This window comes from Aquila chrysaetos, chromosome 3 (assembly GCF_900496995.4).
Source record: "Aquila chrysaetos chrysaetos chromosome 3, bAquChr1.4, whole genome shotgun sequence".
Lineage (NCBI taxonomy): Eukaryota > Metazoa > Chordata > Aves > Accipitriformes > Accipitridae > Aquila > Aquila chrysaetos.
Window position 1 is genome coordinate 43,622,225 of NC_044006.1, and position 26,358 is coordinate 43,648,582.

The following is a 26,358-nucleotide window of genomic DNA, read 5'->3' on the forward strand; positions in this document are numbered from 1 at the left end:
GTGCAAGTGAAGGGCCTGTTTCATAAAAGATTTAGGCACCGTCTCGGTGCATACTTTTGATTTGTACAGCAGGGAGCTTGCACTTGGGAAGAAAAAGGGGTGGGGGGAGGACTTTGCTGTAAATGACAGCCTTTTTTTCTTATTCATTTTGCATTCAAAAGCCCAAATATATTTTCGCTCTCTCTAGCCTTGATTTATGACCTTATAAAAATGAGATAGAATCAGCCCAGAAAGAAACAAAGGTTAGGTCTTCCCAGAGCCTCAAGCCTTTGTGTAAGTCCCTGAAGAACAGCTGTGCAAATTACATTTGTGGCTCTTAGATAAAGTGGAGACAGAAAGCAGTTTTTTCTAGCAGGATCTGGACAAGATTCCATTTTATTTTGTCATTTTGAATGCAGCTTTGATATTGTTTGCTGGTAATCACAGCCTTTAATGTTACCTTGCTAAAAATGGCTATTGCAGAACTCGCATCAATATGATATCAGTACAGGCAGAAAGAGAAACATCCTGTTTATGTGAATGTCCCTAACAAAAGAGTCAAGATCTAAACAGATAGAAGAGAATGCCAGTAACCATGAAACAAACTATGTGCCAGATGTTAGTCATGTTGCTTAGAGCACTACAAGAAGTTGATCAGATATTATGCTGATGAGCACCGCTTACGAACCTGTAGAGAAGGGAAGCAATCGTTGTCATTTGCATGATTAAAGGTTTGTGTAGTACTTCTACATCAAATCGTAAATAATTTCATTTCACCTGATTGTATGAATTAAAAGGTTATATTTTAAGGCATTCACTTTCCTTTCTTTACAAATTCATATAAAGCATTTTAAAGTAGAAATTAGTTTTATTTTATAGATGAAAAGAGTCACAGAATCACAAAAAAATTTACGTTGAAAGGGATTTGTGAAGGTCATCTGGTCTGAGGCCCTGCTCAGAGCAGGACCAGGTTCAAAGTTCCATCAGGTTGCTCAGAGCCTTGTCTAGTTAATTTTGAATGTATCTATGGAGATCAGACATTTTTTCTGGACAACCTCTTCCGTTGCTTAACCACGCTCACAGTGAGATTGTTTTCCTTCCATCCTGTCAGAATTTCCCTTGATGAAACTTGTGTCTGTTTCCTCTCATCCCTTCACTGTGCACCTCTGAAAAGAGTCTGGCCCCATCTTCTCTGCAATCCCCCAGAGGCCGTGCCAGGCTGCTGTCATCTCCCTTCCAGGCTGAGCAAGCCCAGTTCCCTCAACCTTGCCTCACTGGGCAAGTGCTCCAGCCCCAACCATCTCAGTGGCCCTCCACTGACCTCAATCCAGTTTTTTGATCTCATTTCTGTTCTGGGGGATGTAAAACTGGACACAGTGGCTTCACAAACACCAAGGAGAAAAACTGTTTCCTTCCACATGCTGACTGTACTGGTTTGATCTGTGCGTTTGCTGGGCGTGCACTCCATCCCACCATGTGGGCTGCTGATGAAGATGTTTAACAGTGGCAGCATTGGTATCGCCATTCATAACCAGATGCTAATTATACTGACTGTTGAACGCTGCCTTTTGAACCCAGTAGTCCAGCTTCTCATCAATCTTGTATAAGTTATTTCTGAACTATGCATAAATTCTGCTACTGCTTCTCTCTCCTGTGATGGAGATAACTTGGAGCAGAATATTCAGGGCCTGCAGAATTTAACCAGCTGTCTGAATAAAATAAAATTCTGACTATTCAGCCTACTTTCCATTTTGAGACTTTTTTTAGAAAGTAGCTGTGTTTTCTCAAAGACTAATAGGAGTTTATTTTTCTTGTTTAAATCTCCTTTGGGTTTCCAGGAATCTTTGAGGAAGCAGAGTGTGGGAAAGACTAAGGCCTAAAGTGAAGGGGCTGAAGCCAAGACCAGAAAAGTATGGACTTGTACAGGGGTAAGAGCTGTATTGTCACAAATGTATTTGTAGCTAGGAGACACTATGAGCACTCTTGCTACTCACTTTATACAGTTTCACTGTTTGACTAAGGAAGGAAACATTTCCCCTGCAGCAGTACATCCTTTTATTCAAATCAGAAATTTACGCAGAAGCCTTTGGATTTTGCCAAAACTTTTGATCAGGTTGAAAAGAATCACCTGACTTTGCTTGTTTTATCAATATTAGGCAGATTTTTCAATAGTATCAAATAACCTGCCTCACTAAATGAGTAAGTAAGCATTGTTTTGGATTGTATTAAAGGATGCTAGGAACAGTAGCAGCATTATTGTAATATAAAATCACAGCATATCTGTTTGATAAACAGGTTGCGTAGTCAAAATGAAATGGTTTTGTACTGCGAACCCAAAATTAAAAAAAACAGCATTTCATGGGAGCTTTTGAAATGTCAGCTTTCTGTTGCAGGTAGCTTCATAACTTTCTGAAACTGCGGAGAGCTGAGGTGGACCACATGCTTCCAAGATTCACAGTTCATGACATGGTGAGATTTCACTGGTTTGACCAGCCCAAGTTGGTGGAGATGTCTTATGCCTCATTGCTCAAAGAGGCATTGGTGGGTAGTTCTTGATCCCTGGTTTTTTCTGTACTGTAATCTGATAATAATGAATGACTCTTCTGGCTCTTTATTGCCTGGCATGTAACAGTGGAAGCTTCCAAGTTATGCCAAGGTCACAGTTAAGCCTGTTCTAAGATGTGGTGCAGACTGTAAGTTGTAATAGCCACATTGCATCCTATTGACTGTTTGAGGGTGCGGGCACCTTCATGGTGGTTTAAACTAATACATTTTGCTTTGCAATTGGGGCATGCTAAGAACATGCACATGGTCAATTATTGTGATTCCACTGACGGACTGCCTGTGCCACGGGTACTCAGCTGTTTTTAACCTAGTGCCTCTGTTCACACCATTTTTTATATAAAGCTTTGCACTGGACAGCCTTTAAAAAAAATGCTTATAATGGAGCTTAATTGATGGCAATGACATAATCCAGGTTGATGCATATATAAAAGGCAGGGTTTTTATGTATTCTGTAGACAGTTTATAGGGGCAGTAATGGGTAGACTGCTCAATGATTTAGAGATACAACTACAAAAGATACTTTCTCAATACCATTGCAAACATGTATAGAGATGCACATAGGGAGTTTACATAAAGGGACATGCCAAAAAAAGCCAAGTAAGAGTAAATGCAATTTAACACACTTTCAAGGTGCTTATGTTGTGTGAGTACATCTGTGTATTATCAGTATGTTCATTGCACATTTTTCTCAGAAAATTCAGCCTCAAGAGCAAAGGTGACATTGTAGTATGACACGCTTTTCTAAATGCCTGTCAATGGGGAGTCAGATTTTAACTCTTCTCCTTATTGAGACTCTCTTGAATACCAAACAGTTTCTGGCTGGGCTGTTTAAAAGATGTATAAGGAGAGTCAGATTCCTGTTGGTGATTCATTTGTAAAACTTCAGGTGAGGGCAACAACAACCCGTAAAGAATTTCCAGCAGGGAAGTGTATGTGAAGGGGTTAGAAAAATATTTCCTATATTGACCAAAGCTGCCTGCATGGGTGAGTGTAAAAACTGCAGCAGTCACCCTGCACTGACTCCCATGCTGGCATTTTACTACTGCCCCTATATTCGTTAGAGCAAGCAAATGCAGAACACTGTGAACTGTGTTTTTGAAAGCCAGGATGTAGAATTCAATCTTTCAGAAAGCAAAACACCATCAACAAATGACAGTGATTGTGCTTTATGCCACCTGGGAGCAGAGACAGAACACATGCTCAATCATTCAGAAAGCCAAGCCAGCCCCACATTGTTCTGATCCTGATTTTGCTGGTGAGATGTGAAACTGAAACAGTTGTGTTGTCCTTGATACAGAGGAAAAGTAAGTAGTCTACACGTGATGACCTTGAGGGTCTGCTCTGCTCCTGAGATAATTCTGTCCAGCCTGTTTCTTCTCCTGAGCCTCATGCTGGGATAAAACAGGAGAATGACGAGGGTGGGGGATGAGTGGACACAGCCATTGCCAGAAGTGTGGGAATCTCAGCAGCTTTTGAACACCTCCTGGCCCCCTGCCTACACCAGCACAAGCCAGTGTTGCGCTGCTGTGAGAAGAGAGCAGCACTGCAATCTGGAGACCAGCCTGTAGAGTTGCCCCAGAGTTGTACAGCACTGAATATGCTGGAAAATGGCTACTAAGAACACAGACCAAGTTTTATGACTGAAGGAGTAGCCACTGAAGTCAGAAGATGGTGAACATGAGGCAAATCTTTTGTAACACTAAGTTTTGCCATCGGACACTAGACAAGAAATGAAGCATAGGTGGGGGTTGTTTGTTTTTATTCAGCGTGCCTGGTTATTTGTTTACACCTTTTCAGAAATAAAAGAGAAAATCCTGTAAAAGCAAACCAAATGAAGCCACTTGAACCCTTTGCCCAGGAGGACAGGTTGGCAGAGAAATGGGGAAGACAGTTGTGGTGCTTCCAAATGTTCCAGGAAACAAGCAATACTCAGGAAATCGGAGAAGCTGGAATCCCTCACACGGATGTGTGCCAGAGACAAAAGCATTGATTGTTATAACAGCTGAAATCTGTTTCTACAGGCCCCATTGAGCAGGGCATAAGTACGTACTTAAGCCTATCCCAAGCCAGCAAGGCGCAGAAGTGTGGGCTGAAGTTCCAGCTGTGCTGCTGATTGCATGTTGCAGTAGTATGATTCTCACTACATCCACAAACACATTTTCTCTGCTTCAATGTTTCTTTGCTATATCAAAAGTAATTATGTGAAGGTGGCAAACCTGAACTGGAACATGGCTTTAGGTTATTTTAAACTAACGAAGGCAAAGATAGATATTTACACTGTCTGATTCTATGCATCTATTTAGGTGCTCTGAGTCATGTGCTAGTATCCATATTTTTCCCTTTGGACATGCAGGGAAGTTGGACTCTCAGGCTTACGTGTTCTGAATCACATTTTAATTGGATGACTAAAATGCTTGTTATAAATATCTTTCTGAAAAGCAAAGCTTTAACTGTGAGCATAATTAAGTGTTGGAATCAATTTCAAAAGTAATTTCAATTTGTCATCACTTGCAGTCTTTCAGCTGAGCGTGGATATATATGTTCATAAATATCTATGTTCTCCCCTGCTTGTGCAGGGTCTTAACGCTGCAACTCTGTTGCAAGTTCTGGCAATGTGCTGAGGAAATTGAGTCAAGTCCACGGTGTGCTTCACCATGTGTTCCTCCTGCAGGAAGAACTGTGTACAACAGGATGGCTTCTTGTGGTAGCAAAGTTTGACATGCTTGTGATAGCCTGCGTTTCTGTGAAGATACCTGGCAGTATTTTACAGTACTTGCAGTTTCCTGCCAACATGTAGTGCATGCTATAGTCAGTTGATGGGTGATCAAAACATGACTTACTAAAACCAGATTATAATCTACCAGGCACAAGTTTCCTAGCCAGCCAGGAATGACTGTTAGATGATACTATGCAAGGTTGTGATTTCAGAAGGTGATACAAGTGACTTTCCAGGTGACAATTTGGAACATAAGTCCTGGTTTTCCAACTGCTGTATCTAGTGATTGCTTGTAGATGTTGAAGAAGAGCTGTGTGAAAGTTTGTGATAAAGCTGCAGTTTTCTCTCATTACTTTTTGAGTGCTCTGCTGCAGAAAGAGCTCAGACCATTTCAGACTGTTACCCTGGACCTTGCCCTTTTTTCTCAGGAAAAGGAACTGAGTCTCTGAGGCAGCATCAAATGCTTCAGGCAGTTCCAGGAGTGTGAGAAAGGATGTTTACTGTCTAGCCACTGATTAGAGGAGATTTTGCATCTACTAAAATGGTTTCACATCCAAGTCCTGGATCTGAATATAGACATTAAGCTTCAGTTATACAAGGCTATGCTTAATCTTTGGTTATTCTATTTGTGAGCTTGCTTAGGAATAGAGTGGAGAAGTGCTGACCATAGTCAGTAGCAGCTGTTACCCATGCACCCGGGACACTTTGTATGCCAAATTTTGTCTCTGAAGAAGAGAGCCTTCTCCTGCGGGATCCATGTCAGCTGTTTTTGTCAAGCGGCACCTGCTTACCATGATGGGGGAAATGCAACTGTTCTATTCAAAGTTCTTGGTTCTTGCCCTCTTCTCAGCATGTAAAACTTTGTGCTGGTTGAAGGTAATGGGCACTGGGAGCCTTGATGGACTGCTGGGTATGGTGGTGTTATTTATGGTCCCTTGCATTTCTGATGCTTGTTTGATCACAAGATCTATCTGTTCAGAACCAATTAAATAATCTGTGAATCACAGGAAGGCTTGGGGTGAGATTTGGCAGCATCAGTGGAGGGAGGTGGGCAGGAAGGTTTTGTGGGAGTGTGGGACAGCCTCAGCTTTTATTCTCTGCCACTTGGCACTCAAGTTTCATGCCTCTGAAAGGGGAGCACATGCGGTGCCAGAAAGCTAGGAAGGAGTATGTAGATGGTAAGAAGACAGAGCCATATGGTAGTCAGTGTGCCGATTGTCAGTAGTGTCGGTGGTAATGCCCCACAAGCTCCTCTCGTTTTCCTCCGGGGAAGAAGACATTTGCATTTTAGCAAACCTCAGTGGTTGTTGAAGTCTTTGTGGCCAAGTCAGAGGCTCTGGACTTACGGCTGGTGTCGTAATGAAATGATGGTTGTGATGTCGATAATCTTGATAGCTAGGCTGGCGAGCAGTATCTGACTAGCTACTTGGACAGAGATTATTGTGACAGTCCTAAAGAAGAAAGAGGGAAGAATTTGGTGGTTTTACTCAAGCAGTCTCACCACAGTGTTGTTGAAACTGGATGAACTGTCTGAATTATTTCACTACCTTCAAAATATCAATGACTTCTTTTAGGCATGCTGGAGTCTGTGGCAGTGTGCAAACATGTGATTTTACTCCCCCATCCTTCGCTGCTCCTCTCCTCCCTTGTGCCTACCAGCTGGAAAACGCAGTGAGTCTGCATGGTGTCCTCAGACTAAATGCTGTTTATTCATCTGTAGCAACACAGACTCCAGAGAACAGGTTAAACAACAAATGGCCTGTTTATATATGGCTTACCTTAAAGTCAGTGTTTTCCCTAAAACTTAGGTAGGACAAAGGTTTCAGACATGGAGTCTGTCTTGTGGATCCTACCAAAGAGTTTTACGGGCATGATTTTCTTGTGATGTAACAAAAGATAAACCCTGTTTATTTAACTAAGGCATGTAGTTGATATCCAAGACAGTGAACATGTAGGGCATGTATGGTATACATTTACCTGAGAGGTTTGTTAACATTGGCTGAATTTATTCAAACACTTTTTTTTTTTTGGCATAAACAAGCTGACAACTGATATACTGATAAACTGCCAGTCATAGGTACCGTAAATATATATGAAATCAATACAACCGTTGTTAGACATAACAAAATTATTCATGTATGGATTTGTATTATGGAGCACTCAGTGACAGGCAATTAGTGGCAGGGGATTTTGGACTTTGCAAAGAAAAAAATATAAATAAATCAGTAATATAGCTGGGTTTTGCTCTTAACAAAAATCTGTGCAGCTTTTGGCAAGAATTGAAGGACTGTGTAGCAGGTCTACAAAGTCCACTTTTAAAACTCCTAGTACTGCGTGTGATCAATCTGCATTGCCAAGGATAATGTAAATGTTCTCTCTTGGCTTAGTTATATTTTACAGAAGTGTGAATGAAAGCCCAGTGCAAAATTTAGGTGTCTGCAGTGCTGCTGCCTAGATTTGAGCTGCTTGCCTTAATTCACTTTATAGTCAGTGGAGATAAAATGTCGTTTGTAAGAAATGCTTCATCCAAAACACAGTGGCTGAATCCAAACCTACAAACTCCTGTTTCTCTCCATTGACAGGAAAGGGGGCCTGATTGATGGGTTCACGTGTAGATACACTGTAAATAAAAAAAAAACCAAAGGTGAAGAATCAATATGAAGTACTACTTCCATTCCATTTTTCTCCATTTTGAAATGCATTTATTTGGTCTTTAATGAGATCTGATGTGCTTTGAAGTTCTCAAACAGAATAAGAATTTCTCAGCCATTCTCCAAGTTGGCTCAGTTTTGTCAGTGGAGCTCACAGGACAAATTTTTTGATTTTACATGACCCATTTAGTTTTAATAACTTCCCATTCAGACAGCATTCTTGCTTGCCAAAATGGAATTTTTCATGAATTACTTAATCAGTAATCAGTACTTACTAACTGGCAGCTTCAGTGAAGGCTGATAGGAAGACGTTCTTCGTTTGTAATACAGGCCTAACATAAGCTTGGAGGGACTCACTATATTTCATCCTATTTTTATCAGCCTTCTCCAGCCACTTACATTCCTTTTTTCCCAGGTGCCTTTTATTAGCTTGTTGAAAAACTGTGGGAAGTGAGACACTTGAACCTTTGAAAGATTCACAACAGGTATTTGCTCTCTCCTTTTCTAACAAGTCAGAAGAACCAAACAATACTAGAAAATGAGTCACTGCAAGCCAGTAAGAGTAGTTTACTAGTCCATTAGTTTATTGCTACCAGAAAGCTACCTAGGTCTTAATTAAACAGCAAGTCAGCCTCCGTGAGACAAACGCAGTTTGGCAAGAATTGGGAAGCAGAAACTCAAACATATAATTAAATATTTTTCTGTTTCCTTCTTTAATGTCTGTTAGGGTATTTTAGAATCACTGCTGAGGACAATGTTTAGAAATAAGTGTCTAGCTGTAAACATCTGACTGTTGAGGCAGTCACATAAAAGGTTGGGGCAATAATGTATGTCTTCATTATTATCTTAAAGGTTTGACTGTTAATTGCGATGTGGGATGCTGGGCTGGCTTTCAAGTTATAGTCTTCACAAATTGTGTTTCAAATGAATAAAAATACTGGAAGAAAAGGGAAGAATTGCTATTGTCTAACCACAACAGTCTAGGCAGGCTGCCATGAGAGTATTATTGAAGCTCTAATTCAAAAATTAGTCTCAGCTACAAATGTATTAGTTTAGCCAAGTCCTCTAGTTGGCAGAATGTCTTAAATTTCCTTTGATACATGCTGTTGTTTGGGCTGTTAGCTTAATACATCATTAGATAGTTTAGAAATTGCTTGTCCGTAAGTTAGTATGTTCAATATCAACTTGTTAATTAGATTAATTTGGTTTGGTATTTTGTTAGAAATAGCTTAACCTTTATATGACTTTATAATTTTATGTCATTACAGTTACAGATATAACATTGTTTACAATGGTAGTGTATCCAAGTCTCAGAAAACACTGTAAATGTCTTGCAAGCAAAGTCCAAAAAAGGTCTTTTTCCAGGGCTTCAGTGAGTGGGAACAGTTTTTTTCTGATGGGCAAGGAAAATTCATCTTACATCTTTCTCAAGCATAGGTCCAGAAAAATGCTGTGCGTTTACTGTGACTTTCCTCCGGCAGGTTTTACATGGCCGCTGATGTGGCTTGTCAGGGGACTGGACCATAGGTGCCTTGTTTTACAGTTCTGGGTGCTCCGAGGTAATCTAAAAATTTCAGACAGCTAAATGCATGCACAGCCCAGAGCTAGTACTGTTCTCGCGTAGAAGTACACCTAGCAAGATCAAAAATCATAAACATTTTCAGCCTCTGTAGCTGAGGTTCTCACTGAAACCCACCCTTCTTTACAAGTCAACATCCATAATCTTCCATGGATGGTCTTAACTGGACCTACCAGTTTACGTCCTAGGGCAAACTGGTTTGCTCTCCCAATTTCTTTAATGCCCCAACTCCTGTTGCCTTTCAGAAGTCTCCAGAGGTGTCTGTAAGCAGTTAGAGGAGGCTGAAGGGGGAAGACGCTGGGGTAGGTAGGACACGGCCAATTTCTTCTTTTCTCCAGGTGTGCTGGATATCTCAGCACAGGGAGAGCTGTTCTCGTCAGCCACCTCTCCTTTCCCGCCCCTGCCCCTGCTGTCTACTACTTTCTTGAATAGGTCATTACAAAAATAATGACAAGGTTGCTTTGATCATGTTTTCCCACAGTTCCCTTTGAACAGTTGTCCCACAGGACAACTGAACAGTCAGGAGTCCCACAAGGGCTGTTGGAGCGAGACTTGAGGGCTCATCAAGCCATAACTCTGGACACAGAGTTGAAAATGCCCTCGTGTATGTCCATTTAAAAGCCATTTACTAGACCATAGGCACATGCTTGCTGCAAGAGCGCTTGGCCTTCCTGCACTGGCAGGTCTGGAAGACAATATCTCTCCCTGGCCTTTGGCTTATCCCAGCAGACTTGCTGGAGTGAGCCCTCCCTGCCCTACTACTGCCCAAATGGGAAGGACAAAGCCACCTGGATTTGCCCGCAGCTTTATTATATTACCTCTGCTGGTGCTAGTCTGGCTGTACTTGACTGCCTCTACCAGGAGGAAATGTTACCCTTAACAAAACCAGAGAAACCTATCTAGTCATTGAGCAAACCTACACCATCCCTTGTACAGTGGGGACTCTCTTCTGAACCCCTGATGGGACACAATTTTCTCTTCCAGTCGGCTGCCTCGCTGTTTCTGTTCAACAGCTGTGGTGCTCTTATTCAGCGGGAAAAATCAGGCACATTTAAAACAAAACAAAAACCAGAACACAACACAAACAAACCAAATTAAAGAAAATGTTTTAAAGCATTTCGTTACTCACAAGATGTTGTGAGATGTTTCATGTTTAAAATGGTAATATTATTTCTGGCAATCGATCTCATGCTATTCTTTTGTTGATTTTTCCAACCTCTCAAGAAATTGGAATGAAAATATTTTACTGATGTTACTATCCCTGGGAAAAGCTCATCGACATGGATCCAGGTTTACGCTGAAAACTCAAAATATTTGGCATGTGGTTTTGTATTTTCCCTTCGTCAAAGAGATTATGCAGGGCTAAGTGTTCACGTGGAGGCAGTGAGAGACACTGACACTGTACTTAAAACAAAAGGCGACCTTGCATATATGTGTGCACATACATGCAAATATCTCTTTTTGCAAATGATAATATAATCATACGAGAAAGTCATTACTGTTACATTATCGTAGTTCACTCATATGAAAGCTGAGTGGACACTGTAGGGATGTGTACACTATAGAAACATGTATGTATCTCTCTCACACTTCTGTAGTGGTTCTGTGAGCAGGGGGATCAATAAAGCCTGATTTTCTATGGATTTGTGTCTTGAGGTTGAGACCCTATCTGGATTTTCTAAGGTCTCATATGAAACGCTGCACTTTTTACCTCAGTGAAGCATTAACTGCAGCTCTTAACTGGCTGCCTATTTTCAGAATACTTTTAAGGACTTAATAGTTTTTGGATTTCAATACCTCTGTCAAATGTGCTTGACGAGCTTAAGCGTTTGAAGATTCAGAGAGAGGTCTCAGATGTACAATGAGGCAGCACAGTGTCTGAAACCCAGTTTCCACAAAATCAGGCTAAAACATCCTCACGCTTATACATATGGAGAAGAAACATAAAATATGAATTTAAGCAGAAAACATGAATTTAAACATAAATACAGAATTTAACAGCTAAGGAAGAAAAGATAAATATGTAGATTAACCACCAATCACACAGGGGAGATTTTCCATTGACTTTCAGTGAGCATTTAGCACCTAATTGCAATTTGTCTCTTTCAATATCTCCTAGACAATATTTTCTGTAAATGTATGTATAGCTTCTCACACTGGACATTAAAAAAAAAAAAAAAAGGAACTTGAATTTTGGTTGCATCTGTCAGAAAAACTTCCTGATTCCAGGGGTCCATTTATGTGTTTCTTTTTAAATTTTTAATTAAAAGATATTGATTTGTCATTTTGAGATGTTTGTTTAGTTAAAAAAAACCAAACAACTGAACAAACTCCATTGAGGATCTTACTGGTTTTTGAGTTTAATTTTGGCCTGTAAGAGAAACAGCAATAGCTCAATGACAATATTGCTTTGACAGAAAAGGCCAGACATGAGAGCTTTAAGAGTTTTAATTTCTCTGAGGGGTCATAAGGTCCTCTGCTTCCAAGCATGTTAAAAAGACAAATCAAACTGAAGAGTTGAGTCAGGTTCATTAGCTCTGGCAAATCACAATTACCACAGCGAAGCCATTCTTCTTTGGGTTTTTATTAAAGCAAAAGTTTTGCAACGCACCAAACAATGCTTTTGGCTGTATTTACATTAGTTTTGCTCTTGTCATCATGGCTCACTGATTCTTAAATGGGACCAAAGGACTAAAAGAAATGCAAAAAGAGTTCCATTTAGGGTTACAAACGCCACCCTGCACACCCCCTTCCACCCGTCCTCTGACCAGTGTCATAATTCTTGTTCAAACAACAGCAGCAAAAAACCCAGCAGCTCAGGATGCTCCTGAGCTCTCTCATCTTTGAGTGATGAAGAGTCAATAGCAGGCACCCTGTCTCGATTCCCCGGGTGAATCATGGACAGGACACGGGCTGCGCAGCCATTTGAAGATGCCTCGAGTTTTGAAGCCTTGAAGAGGTGCTGGGGGCAGGGGGGCAGGCGGGCGAAATGGGTCAGACGCTGAAGTGTAGAGCTTCACAGGCTGTCAAGAGAAAACTGGGAGTTGAATTAATAGAGGCAGCTTCAGCCTTTCCAGCTATGAGTCACACAAATCATGAAACTACTTGAAATATTTCACCTACTCATAAATCTCCTTTATCTTTCACCTCTTCCCTCTTTTTTGTAGTTATTTTCCTGTTCTGCTGTCTTTCAAGTCACACCCTGCGCTGATCTCCTGCTTCATCGTCCCCTATTCCCATTTTGGTATCCTTCCGTCGCTGAGCATACCTTACATTTTGCAGGCCTTTCACATCTTGGAAATGCTGCAAGCAGTGCTTCTGAGCTTAAGTCACTGAATATATGGTCTATGTGATGACACGGTACTAAACCAGCTGGAAATTTTTCTTTAAAAAAAAAAAAACAGGTTTGAGAAACTAAATCAATGATTTAAAAGTATGCATGACCCACATACATGCCCCTGATGTACATGGCTCTGATAATCGATTTATGCTATTTATATCCACAGTAAGTTGGCGATATCCAACATTTAAAATGCAACTGAGATCCCACTCTTTGATCAGGTGGAAGGGAGCTAACAACTCAAAAGCCTGAAACAACTGATTCAGCCAAAAAGCGGATCCTTAGCAGCTTATAGGGTGAGCAGGTTGGTTTTGTTTTGAAGTTGGATGAACCAATGAAGAATTGCCAAAGCAGAAGGTGAAAGGTGCCCAAACTTCTGCAGTGTATCTCTAGCCTGCACTGTGGTGCCTGAATGGTCACCTGCCACACTTGCGCTGTGGGTGAAGTGATGAGGGGCACACATGCCCCTTCTTGGGACTGGGAAATGCACCCTGAAACTCGTGTGAGGTACTGAAGTGGCAGGATGGTGTAAAGCCTTCTTCAGCCCTTCTCTTTTACAGGGTCATTGCACACAGTGTGTTTAAAGCCAGAAATAAAAGTCTGCCAGGCCAGGCTACCCCACGTCAGGAGCCTGAGAGCCGGCAGGGTCTCAGAGCATGACAGAGGCAGTCTGTGATTCACATGCATTGGGCCTGGAGTAACATTGGCAAATTAAAGTTTGTAGGATACAATTCTCGTGAGAGCACAGGATGAGTCCCACAGAAGGGGACTCATCCGGATGTGGTACAGGGAGGTGGGCAGCGCACAGCTCACCTCCTCCTGCATGGGAGAAGAGGTGTTACGACGAAAAACCTACTTGCTTGCTTCTGAAGAGATGGGAAGGAGAAAATCGACTCCATTTCTGAAAGGGTAGAAAAGCATCACCCCTCCTCGTCCCCACTCCAGCAGGACCGCCTGGGAAAGGGGAAGTGATGTTTGGCTGGTTGTACAGCGGGTGTTGTTGCTTTGGAAAAAACTTGCTTTCTTTTGAACGCCTCCTGCCAGGTCAGGGAGAGCAAATATTGAAAAGGGACTGCTGCAAACAGCTGGCTTGGGATTGCTGCCTGTTGATGGCTTCCTCATACCTGGTTCCTGCACCCCCTGTACTCCGCAGTTATCCCTGCACTACCTGTCTTCACTTCATGCAGGGAAACCAAAGTGGCATCTATCGATTATTCCGACAGAGTCAAGAACTCCTAATACTTTAAGTCCAAAATGAGAGTTTATTATGCTCTGTCAGGAAATGTCTGATGCCAGATAATTCTTTTTTTTGCAATGATCTACTTAAAAACTGATATGAAAAGCATACAGGCATGAAACAACTTGTATTGTTTTTACTGCATCTCTTTTGATTGTGCTACACCATGAAAGAAAAACAAACGCATTCAAAAAAAGCAGACACTCCCAGGCCCCACATCTGTAAAGTTGCAGTAGAGTTGCTTAGGTCTCCAGACTCCATCCTGTATCCATTTAAACATAAATGTTCCTATATTTATATGAAGTCTCTTGCAAGTGAGAGAACAAAACCTTGTCCAGACTCTACTCTGGGAGGTATATTTAAACCTAGATTTCTTGCTAGAAGCACTGGAGAGAGTGTCTCCTTGATTTTGCTTTATATCCAACCAAATTAAAAGTGTTTTATCTGGAGAACTGGAAGTTCCCCAGTGCCTGCATGCGGTCCGTGGATCTGATATCTTTTTGTTACTGCCGGTGCCTGCGAGGGGCAGGAAATCCGCAGTCAGTCAGGGGCCAAACCTGCTGAGAATAGGGAGCCTGTTCCTGCAGAGCCCTGCACTCCCTTCAGTGACAGTTCACTGAAAGTAAGATGCTCTGAACACAACATTTTGGGTGCCACACACAGTTGGTTTTTGTTTTTTTTTTTTTTTTTTATAATTAAACTGTTTTGCCAAATTCTTCCTGACCAGACCTAGTTTTTCTCCCCCCGCCCTCTTCTGTGAGGAAAAAGAACAGGTATCAGACTCCCTCACCAAGCTAACCTTTCTGCGACTTAACAAAAAAAAGCAATGTAAGACGTAATTTTAAACAATTCCTATCATGATCTTCCCCAAAACTGGAATGATCCAAACTAGAAAGACCTAACTACTATCTAATCTGCTTTCCTGGCAATTGATAGTCCAAATTATGTTATCTGGCAGCTGATTATTTTTAAACGCACTGCAGAGCATATTTATTTCTCTTTTGACACCGTTCACAAGTTATACTTATCTTGCTTAGTTAAAAAACAAACAAGAAATTCTGATTTCTGGCATAATTTTACCCTTTCTTAACATAATCAAATTACTTCTGGTTATACCCCAGTCTGTCACATTAAGTCACACTTTATTGAGTTGTCTTACTGCTGTTTGTATTGTAGCAGCGCCTAAAGACCCAGACAAAGAACATGGTCCTTTTGTGAAGCCTGTACACTAAGGATCCATTATTCTTTTGGGTGCAGATACACCTCTCCTCATAATTACATCCTGAGCTGTGACAAAGTGGCTGCCAGGCAACACAGCTGTCAAAACCACATTGCAGGGCAGTTGGAGAGCACAAATCAAGTGAAATAATAGAAATGTTTGGGACACGAGGCATTGCACAGAACAGCCAGGGCCCTTCATGTTTCTCATGCCTGATTATGCAGCGTGGCCTTGGCTAAAGCATCTTTGTGGCATAATCCCACTGGCCCTTGCAAAAGGGCTGGTGTTGATGTTGCCAGTTGGGGCTCACAGGTCTCCCTGGTGTTTTGGGATTGAGGGGCCTGCAGCACACTTTTCATCTAAGTTAGGGCTGTCACATTCCTGTCCCTTTTCTGTCTTTTGTGTCAGCAATAGGCATCATAACGGGCTGTATCACTCCACTAAAATAGCTCATTTTTTTTTACACTTAACCTTTCAGATTTGGCTCATAGAATGGGCAATGATTGTTGGTACCAGCAGGAAGGAGGTGGTGGCAGAATGTGGCTGGAGCAAACCCTGTCCTTTTCATGAGTACCTGGGTTGGCCTGGTTTGCGTGGTTCATGAAGTCATGCGCACAGGATGCAGTTAAGCTGATTTAATGACAGACAGCTGCTGAAAGGAGCAGTTCTGCTTTCCCTCACTTCCAGGTTTCTGCCTTCCTTGATCCTGTGGCTGTGTGGTCACAAGGTGGATCAATTCAGCTGTCTGGCCAATGGAAAATTTATTATTTTCTGAGGTGTTATTTTTCCACCAGACCAATCAGCTGACTAGAGTCAGACGGTTACCGGATCCCACGTAAGGGATGTGAAGGGAGTACACATCCGTGGGTTGCAGGCAGGATCACCTTTTCACAGCAGTCTGCTGTCAGGTCAGCGCAGCCAAAAGGCCAGGCTACTGCTGCTGCATTCAGGTGACAGATCACCCAATGCCACACTGATGCTGGAAGGGGCCATTCTGTGTCTTGGCACCCTGACACAGGCTGGGCACATCTGCCATCTTCTTTCCCCTATGGGTACCTGTGTGATCCCAGTGGAGCTGGTTTAAGGAGCACATCAGTGAGGAAAAAAACTATTCCTTTTTCTGCAAGCTTAGTTTCATGGTTAAGCCAGTTCCCTGTGGGGCTGGATGAGTACTAGGGTCAGTCCCTGAAACCAATGGGACCTCATGGCTGGGACAGGGTGACAGCTTTCTGTAACATGTCTGTGAGATTGGCTTGACTACAACATCATTTACCAGGACATTTAGGCACTGGTGAATTCAACCTGGAAGAGCAGGTCAGCCCTATTTGTAGCTCTGAAGCAGAAGATATATGTAAGGGGAGCCCCACCTTACTTTCAGTTCTCCGATCTGAATCGACGAGAATAGAGTCTGGCAGAAAGGAAGCAACACCTGCATCACTGAGGTAGAAAAGGCGGACTCCAGAGATTAAATAAAGCCCCTATAATTCAAGGTATTGAATTCTAGACAAGTGCCTTGAATTTATCTTTCTTCCTTATAGAATGAAAAAAGGAATTGGTTTCTGGCATCGAGGATTCCCTTCCAGGGATTACCGGAATGACTGGAAGCAAGTCATTCACCTGGGACGAACTGCTCAGTTTCTGCAGCATCAGTGCTGGCTGACATGGAGGACAAGACACCACACTGAGTCAAGAATCCCCTGGGAAGGGAGCAGGGAAGACCTTCAGCCTTTGCAGCTACAAATAAGCCCCGGGGACCATAGGGAGACTCGGGCAGGTGGGGACCCTGGGAGGTCTCCAGCCCAGGCAGGCTCTGCTCCGGCTCAACTCGGGGCTTCCTCCAGCCCGGCCTCGACAGCCCCCGGCAGCGCCCAGCCCCTGGAGGAGCCCGGACTCCCCTCGCCTCAGCTCGGGCCCGCCGCCTCTGAGCGGGCTGGCCACTCTCCCCCGCGTCCGCCCCGTGGGTACGGGGTCAGTGCTGGCCGCAGGCCACCGGGAGGGCGAGCTGGGGACGCGGGCCCGGGCGGCGGTGCCCGAGCGCAAAGGAGTTAACAGGACTTTCTGCCTCCTCCCGCCCGCGCCTCCTCCACCCTCCTCGTTACCTGCACTTTATCACTGCCGGAGCCGCGGGGCGGGAGCGGTGGAGGGGCCGGCAGGGCTTCCTGCGCCGCCCGGGGCTGCCCGCGGCGGCGGGGCCCTTCCTGCCCGCCCGGCGGGGCCGCGGCGTGCGGGGGCCGCGCTCGGCGCGGCCGGGGGAAGGTGTGCGAGCGCTGCGCGGTGCGCGCGAGTGCCTGCCTGCCTGCCTCCTGCCTGCCTCCTGCCCGCCTGCCTGCCTCCTGCCCGCCCGCCCGCCTGCCTGCCTGTGGGTGGGAGCGGGGCTGGGGCCACGCGAGGGGAAGGCGGGCGGGCAGAGCGGGTCTGCGCGCCGCAGCCCGGCAGGGATGCGGCATGGCCGTGGGCTCCGTGAAGATGCCGTCGCCGTGTGAGGGCGCGGAGCTGGCCCGCAGCTGGAGCCCCGGCGGCGGAGCCCACGAGCCGCCGCCGCCGCCGCCGGTGCAGCTGCGGCAGAAGCTGCGGGAGCTGCCGGCGCTGCTGCGGAGCGGGCTGACGCTGCGGAGGAAGAGCGCCGTCGCCGCCGCCGGCCGGGTGAGTGAGTGAGCGAGCGAGCGAGCGAGCGATCCAGCGGGCGGCCCGGGGCAGCGCCCCCGCCGGGGACGCCCCCCCGCCCTGCCCGCCGGGCGGCGGTGCCCGGGGCGGCGCCCGCAGCGCCCCCGGCCGGGCCGCCGCGGTGGGGGGCGGGCCGCGGGCTCCCGGCGCTGGCCCCCCGCGGGGGGCGGCGGGGAGGGCGATCGGGCGGCTCCGCGGCAGCCCCCGGGTGGGGGTGCCCGCGGGCCAGCCCCGGGCTCGGCCCCCACCTCGGCCAGCTCCGGCGAAAAACGCAACGTGGGTGAGGGTGAGTGCGCGCCCCCGTCCCCACCGCCGGGATCCTCCCGTGGCTCGGCTCTTCCCTCCTTTTTCCCCAACATGTGGCAGAACTTGCGTGGGCCGGTGCAGGCTCTCGTCTGGCAGGAGGTGCTGCGCAGGTGTGCTCGGACACTTGCGCAAACGCGCGTTAATGCAGCGGGCATCAACGTGCCCTGGAGCTTTTGAAGCGGGAATGCCCTTCTGGGGACACTCGGCCCCCAGCCTCGCGTGCCTCCAGAGGCTGAGGCCGTGGGGTCAGGTGGGCATGGCGGAAATCCCTAGCCAAGTTTCGCTCAAGTTCACTCGTTTTTAAAAAGGCTGATGGTACGTCTTTACAGGGCAGGCAGTGCCCCGGTGAAGCGCAGCGCGGCACCGCCGCAGCTGGGAACCGGGTGGTGACCCGCTGCTCATGCCTGTGAAATCTCCCAGTTGTGACTGGAGCCGTATCACAGGCGTGGGATTGCCATCGGGTCACAGCAAACCTTCCTTGCGTGCCAAAGCTGGACTGAGACCCGCCATCTGAGTAGTCGAAATGAAGAGGTTGGGTTTACCTGCGTGGGGTTGAGTTTCTCATGTGGGGCTTCAAGCGAACTGCTGTGTGGTTTTGGTGCGCTGATAAATGCCTGTGCAGAGAGTTAGTGGGGAGAAGTCAGCATGGTGTATATTTGTACCCTCATCAACTTTGCAGTGCTTTACCCATGTAAACAAATGCTTTCTCTGCATGGGGAAGTTGTTGTGAAATATAGTCGGGTGTGAATTTAAAACCAAACTTCCTGGGTGAATGCTTTGTTCTAACTTAGAAGATATGCACGCAAGGAAGATAAATCGGATTAAGGTAGTATACAAATTTACAGCAGAATAGCTATTTCTGAGGAAGATTTTGATTCAAATTCCTGTTCTAGATTAATTTCTTTCCTCGGGTGAGTTTAACAAGCTAGTAAAGACTAGTCTGTATGGAGATGCCTAATGATTTTTATTGTTCGGGTGAAATGGTAATCCACTTGACAAGTATCCATACGAACACAGAGCTAAGGGGATTCAGTTAATTTTAAATAGCCAAGTCTTGCTCTGCCCTAACAGGATGTATATGACAGATATCTTTCTTCCAACGAAGATGAGACCTTTTCTGAATTGAGTTTAAGTTGTTCCACTTTAAAAGTGTACTACCAGAGAAGTGGAGTAAGTGTCCAGTGAGGAGGTAAGAAGCAGTGCAGAACCACTGCTCATAACTGTGTTCATTTGCAGGCGGGTCTGAAATACTGTTTTAGCACAACAAACTCACGACTCTATGGGGAGATGCCATGCAGAGCAGGCTCAGGTTTATCCTCATGGTTATTCCTCACTGCTGCTGAAAGAATTTAACAAGCGAGTGGTACAGCAGTTACTCTGTAAATATTTGGAGTGGGTGAGTTAACACCCCGGTGAGAAGCTTGGGTAGCTCCTGGGTTGTGCAGCTCCTCAGATGTGCTTGCTGAAGCCTTGGTCCCATCTTGCTTTACACAGTCGCGGCTGAGGCTCTGCCTGTCTTTGCTGACGTACTGTGTTACAGACCAGCAAACACAGAGTGACAGATTTAGTGGTGGTGTCATCTGTGCCTTCATCTCCCAGCACCCTGTGGGTCATCTTGCAAACTTTTTCTTGAACCGTTTACCCTGGTAGGAAGAAGGCTGGAGGGAGGATGGTGAGTTTGTAAGGCAGACTGGAGTCAGCTCAGCAGATCTTGGATCAGTGGGTGATGCTGTGTGGAGATGCCATATGGCTCCAGCAGGACCTTCTGGCCGGTGTCTTGGTCCTGTGTGGAGAATGGGACTGCTGTGCTCTGCTGTCTCTGGGTTTGCAGGGCTTCTCCTGCAGCTGGAATTATTCAGCAATGCAGGTGCCTAGTGGAGTGTTCTGAGGCGCAGGTAGTGCTAGGGGTCCAGTAGTGATGTTGATGTCACTTGTTCCCTTTGGAAACAAAGTGGACATCTGGGGTGCATGAGGGTCTCTCCCACACGTGCGATTCTCCAGGGAGCAGTCTGGCTCTGCTGGTAGTGCCCTGTGTTGATTCCTGTCCACTCCATGCGTGTGTTTCCCCCCTGCGCCCCCCGAAATGGAATTTTAGGGGCACGACACTTTTCACATATTTCTATTTAATGTGGAGAATAACTTCAACCCTGAAAATGACAGTATTTGGGAGCGGGAAGGGATATGTTAGAATAATAAAATGCAGCATTTTTTAATACTTCCCCTTTTAAACATGACTCTTAAATTAAAAAAGTCTTTAAAAAGTTGGAGAAAGGTTGAGTAACACAAATATGAAACAAAGATTCCTTTTTTTTCACCTCAACAAAATATTTCAAGTTAATCCAATGTTAATTTTTGGAGGGTTTTGTTTGCTCATGAAATCTCTATTCCCCCTATCCCTTTGAAAAAAAAAAAAAAAAATTTAGTCTGATCTTCCTCTCCAGTGACTTTTTCTTTGTGCTTTTTTGTTTGTTCAAATGCCAAGCTGAGAGTCTTATTTGTCCAGCTGGTTTCATCAGGAATGTTGCTCACTTAGGTGAGCTGTTTTCAAGTAAATGCTGACCAGCTCAAATTCTGGCTTGTTTAATTTCCTAGAAAAAATATTATGACCCCCTGAGCAGGGGGTCTGCCTCTGATGCTGTCTTGCTGAGGGACCGCCTGCAGTGCAGTTTGCTTCCTCATCTATAAAGCAGGGATAATCTGCATATGTGCATGCTTGGGGAATATGGATAATAAAATATAATGGAAGTGTTAAGGGTGCTATAATTGTTTTAAGAATGTACTTCACTGCATGCTGTTCAAACTCTTCCTGTGGTGCTCGGAGTGTGTGTGGGGGGGCGGGAAGGGAGGAGGAGGAAAGCATTGCATAGTAGAGGATAGTGTATATATATATATATATATATATAAATTGAATACATTTTGCAAAAATCTGTTTGGGCCTCTCAGTCCTTGGCCCGTGGCACTAGACTATCTGAAAATTGTGATCAGAGATGGGGATAATTGAAAATGTAGTGTAACAAAATAAGCATTTCCCTCTCAGTTCGGTGAACCCAAAAACTGGAGTACAAGTGCATTTTTTTGGCTTTCTGTGTCGGGATATGTCCAATTTTAATACATGTGAAGAACTTAGAGGTGAAAAAACACCTTGTAGAAAAGCTGCAGTAACTGTCCTGCTTGCATGTTTGTGTGCTGTGGAGCCAGGTGAATACCAATACACTCTACTGCTTCAGTCATTTAGATAAAACTAACCTCCAGTTCCTTGGCTAGGGAAGCCCAATGTTTTTTTTTAAAGCTCCTGAACTTTGAACTGGATGTTGGCCTTGTCCCTGATGGTGTTTTTTCTTAAATTCAGTCTGAGGGCAGGTGCAGCACAGATGTCCGAGACGGCACTGGGGGTTAGGCTGCAGTTGCACAGTGAGCTGCAAGGTGAGGGTTTTACTTCTCATCCTCTGCTTGGTGCTTCTTTGTTTCTGCTGGATAAACCAGCAGAAAATAACCTAATCTTTGACTGTGGTAGTTGTGTCTGTGTCTGTGTGTGTGTGTCAGAGCTTGTGCAGAGGCAGAGGAAGGATCTGTTGCGGTAGGTCACTGTGCCCTGTGGAACCGTTCCCCTCTGCCATGTGCTTTCTAAAAGTCTTTGGAAAGTAGGACCCTTCTGTTTCCCAGTTTGCCTCCTTGAGGTATGTGTTAAGCGTACAGGTAGTAAGCAGGAGTATTTTGGTCATGAACTGTCTTTGCTGTTCTTCCTGGTGTTTGCTAAAGATGTCTTCCTTTCCTCACCTTTTTCTTGTAATAAGTGATGAAATACAGGTCCCTGCCCCCGGAAACACCAGGAATGCCAGCGGCGAGGTCCTGCAGGCAGATCAGTGCAGCAGTCACTCCATCATGACCAAAATCCTTTTCATCACACTCAGTTGCACTCTTAAGGGAGCTAAGGCTGCTCCTGAGTGCCTCCTGAGAGAGCAGGGAAGTGCTCAGAAGTTGGAGCACACACACACACAGACACACACACACATTTTTAATGACCTCTTCAGCTTTCTGGGATCACATTTACACACAAGCAAAATACTGTTGTTATATGTGAGCATGGATGTTGCTCTTTGTCACAGTAGTGGAGCTGGAAATCCTTTTGGATGTCATGGTGTCAAACCCCATTACTCTGATATTGTGCAAGATCTTGCTGGCCTGTACAAAGCTTCACCATGGGACATGCCTTTTGGCTTGCTGGAAGTTGAAGAGATACCGTGACTGTTTTCCCTTCTGAGACCCTGTAATGACTTTTGTGAGGTTCCTATAGGTCTTCGGCCAGGCAAATATTCTCAGACTGTCTTGACCTTGGCTCTGTTTTGAGTGACAACTTTGCTGTATGTGTACGTCAGGATGTAAACTGACTGTAGGGTTACAGGTTGAAAATAAACCACAGGAGTTAGGGTAAGGATGCTAAAAGTTTACATGGGTTCTGGGTGAGACTGGAGAAGTTCATGGAGGGGAAATGTACTGAACATACATAATCCTCATCAGGCACAGAAGGTTCCTGAGCTGAAAATAGCTGGAGGGTTGGAGCGTATTAGAGATATCTATCATATATTCTGGCACTGGCAGTTGTCATGCTGTTGGAGACAACTCTTCTTTGGCAGGGTAAAAAAATCAAATTATATGCAATCTGTTATAATTAAATGAAGTATCCGAACCTCTCAACCTACATTTTGCTAAACTTTTATTCATCTCTTGTAAGAAGCTTTCAGTTGCTTATGTCATTCAGCTTACTTTCCTCTAATCAATTCATCCTGCGATTGGGGAAACCATAGTGTTGTAGATGAGGTTTTGCCAGGACATTAGAAATTTCCTGCTGGAAATACTCAGAATTTCCAGTCCTCCTTTCCATGGCTACATTATGATGGTAGTTGACAGTTACATTTTGATTGAGCCAAGCATATAGATCTGCCTTGTACTCAGGTAATCTTCCCACCAACAACTGACATTTATACCAGGCCATGTCCTTGTTGGCAGCTCCTCATCTTAGTAGTGCCTGAGTGACCACGTATTTCATGCTGCTGAATTACGCTCTTTTCCTAATATTCCAGTTCTCAAAGTCACCTAATCTTCCTGTACGCCATTCTGTTTACATTTGTTTTGACAATGCCTCCACTTTTATGCCATCAACATATTTCGTTAACACCTTTATGCTTGTTTGACCAGTGTTGTTAATGAGAAGAGGAGAAAAAAAAAATGGGGAGAATGATTGCCCTGGTACCCACGTTTATGTATACTATAGAGGCTTTAATTTTGGAGTTTCTCCTGCATTAAAAAGATGCGGTGTTGTGGTGTGTAGATGCTGTACTGGCTGAAATCAGCTTACAAAAATACTGGATTGGTTCAGTGAATCAAAAGTTTTACTGTCAGGAGTATTATCAAAGTAGTTTGATTGATATTAGTGACATTTTGCTTTAAAGCCTGCCATAGAGGTTCTACTCAGTAACTTAATACCCCCATCACTCTGGCAGTTATTATGTGACTAAAAATAGTCGTGGTAAGTAGTCTTGAATTTTTCCTATTGTAATCAGGCTTATTATGTATTCCTGCTAAACGTATTTGATTAAGACAATCGTCTTTCACGGTATCCTTTAACTTGTCAGGTCTGTGACTGGTGACACATGAAGAGTTGAGGAATGAGTAAAATAGCTTAGCGACAGTGACCACAGTAGCTGATGGGGAATTTCAGTGTCTCTTGTGTTTATTTGCATAATAATTCGTTTCATAGTCAGTGTTCAGTGAATTACTAAATTGAGAACACTTCTTAATTAGCCCATGTGTTATGACATCTGAGAAATTGTGCCTGGGTTTGATTAACTACAGGCAAATGAAATGGAAGGCAAACCCACTCTAATGGCCTAGTATGTAACCTAGTAAGTTTTGCAGAATGCAAAGTTATTTTTCTCCCTGAGGCTGGGGATTAGTCTGTTTGACAGAATGATGCCCGCTGCCTGTGGCCTTACACTGGCACTGGGTGTGAGGCTGGCAGCGCACTGATATCTCGGCTGCTTTCTAGCATCTCTGGGAAGGTCCAGGTGCAGCACTAGCAGGTGCCGCTGCCAGCGCATGGGGAAGAGGTGCCATCATGTGGCTCATGCTCATGGAAGGTGCGTAAGATTGACATCGACACCTTGACACAGAAAAAATGCAGCAGCTTGCTCTAAGCTATGGCACAGGTTCTGTTCCCTTTCTCTGTTTTGGCCAGAGCATATCCTGGTAAGTCCCTCTTTGACCTGCAGTCAGCCGCTATACAACACAGTCTTGGCTTTAACCCCTTGCCCACACTGCAAACTGTGCTCAGGCTGAAAATACCTTGAGTTAATTTTGCCCATGCTCAGTCTTTAAGTGCTGCTTCTCTTGTTAGTAATAACGCCTTCAGTTAGGGGCTCCGAAAGAAAATATCGATCAGCCCCGCATGTTTTTGTAATTCTGGTTGAACAAGGATCTCGCTGCTTTCACTTTTGGTTTTGCTCCTGTTTCTAAGGGATGTAGCCTGCAGATCCTCAGACGTAGTGCTGCCATGTGTGGCTGGGAAACCTATCAAGGAAATCTGTGTAGGAAATAATATCAACTCTATTGGAATTAAAAGGAATGTATTTGAGTATTTGCAAAATTTCTGCTAGTGTTACTTCTTGATGAAAGGCTTGATTTAAATGTGAGCTGATTGTCCCCTTAGTTATAGATTTAAAGGGAAATAAATAAAATTCACTTTGTGGCATTATATACTTTAATTTGGTTCGTTGCAAAACTGCATTATTGGTTAATTCATGCTAGATTTCCCAGCCGCCAGGATGAATGAACAACGCCGCACTGTACAATTATGACAAACTCTGTTAAGGTTTGTATTCAGCTGTTGTTACTCGTACGGCCCCAGTGGTTTGAATTCCATTTGCGCCGTGAGGAAATTGCAAAGCAAGCTGTGCATTTTTATGCTGATGAAAATGCTGAAAATAGGTGGCAATAGCTCTTAAAAGGGGAAAAGAAAAAAAAAAAGAGGAAAGCAGAATATGCTGTCTTTTCAACCTAACTCCCAGAAAGCGATTGTAATGAAACAGATTTGTCCTTAATATATAATAATTAATGTTTTGCATATGGGAAAGGAAGGTGCTTGTTCTTTATACATATACTATGTAACTTTACACTTATACTATATAACTTTATAGTATAACTATGTAACTTGCTTATCCAGGTATAGCTGAAATGCTCCTGTCCACGGATGGTTTCTGACCTTGCCCCAGGAGGGTGCTGGGTGTAGCAGCCAGTGTATGAAGAGATCGGGTTCAGTATGCAGAATTTTGGTCTGGCTCTGCTGAATTACTCAAGACCCTAGATGGCTCTTACCGCATTTCTGTGCCTGATCACAACCAGGCGCCCAGATGCTGTAGGTCTGGTCACACAGCCATCTCCTTGGGATGTGAGCCACCTTCTATTAGGAGTTCATATTAATGCTTACAAAAAGAGCCTTAGTGTTGGTTGGCGCTCAGTATGGTGCTGTAGGACTGAAAACAAAATGGGACACCTTGTAACTCTGGGCAAAGAGAGAATGCCCTGTTCTGCTGTAGTCCCTCAGGGCTGGCTTAGCTGGGCCATCCATACAGTGCTCTGCTCTTTGTGCACAAATTCCTAAACCTCTTTTACCCCAAATCAGGCTACCTTGCAGATCCCATAGGGTTCATATGCGTGAATCCATTTCAGTGGAATATTTTAGGTTGTATTTTAGTATCTTCTGTATAAACTTTATCCATGACACCTTTTGATTTAAACATTTTTCGTTGTATCTGTGCTTTTGGCAAAAGTTTAAGGGTAAAAATGAAGTCATTTGGGCTCTGAAGTTAAAAGCCATGGAAGCAGGATCTGAATATTTTCAAGTTCCAGGTGTAAAAGGCAGTAGCTATTCATAATTGTCACTATGTCTTTTATCTCAGTTAACTTATTGTTTGGCTTGGGTTAATCTGACCTTGTAAAATGATCTACTTATGATTGTTGTCTTAAGCTAGGGTCAATTATTAATATTTAAATCCTACAATATACAGTTTTCTCTGATGAATTCCTTTTTCACAAGATATTTGCCT

At 44.3% G+C, this 26,358-nt stretch overlaps 1 protein-coding gene and 1 long non-coding RNA gene across 4 annotated transcripts in view; one reads left to right on the forward strand and one right to left on the reverse strand.

The window, feature by feature from the left end:
* Window positions 1-12,058: 12,058 nt before the first annotated feature.
* On the reverse strand, window positions 12,059-17,627 carry LOC115339067. Of its 3 annotated transcripts, none has more exons than XR_003922627.1 (3): window positions 17,386-17,627; window positions 15,861-16,027; window positions 12,059-12,513 (listed from the first exon to the last, which is right to left on the reverse strand). It is a non-coding gene; the product is annotated as an uncharacterized LOC115339067 (long non-coding RNA). The 3 variants fall into 3 exon arrangements; XR_003922628.1 differs by having other exon boundaries at window positions 12,059-12,527; window positions 17,386-17,500; XR_003922626.1 differs by lacking the exon at window positions 15,861-16,027 and having other exon boundaries at window positions 17,386-17,620.
* Window positions 17,628-17,629: 2 nt separating this feature from the next.
* RAPGEF5 (Rap guanine nucleotide exchange factor 5) overlaps window positions 17,630-26,358 on the forward strand; it is a 166,060-nt gene continuing 157,331 nt past the window's right edge. Inside the window, exon 1 of the mRNA XM_030008401.2 lies at window positions 17,630-17,929. Within this exon, the coding sequence (XP_029864261.1) occupies window positions 17,732-17,929 (198 nt within the window). The 5' untranslated portion in view covers window positions 17,630-17,731. The remainder of the gene's footprint in view (window positions 17,930-26,358) is intronic.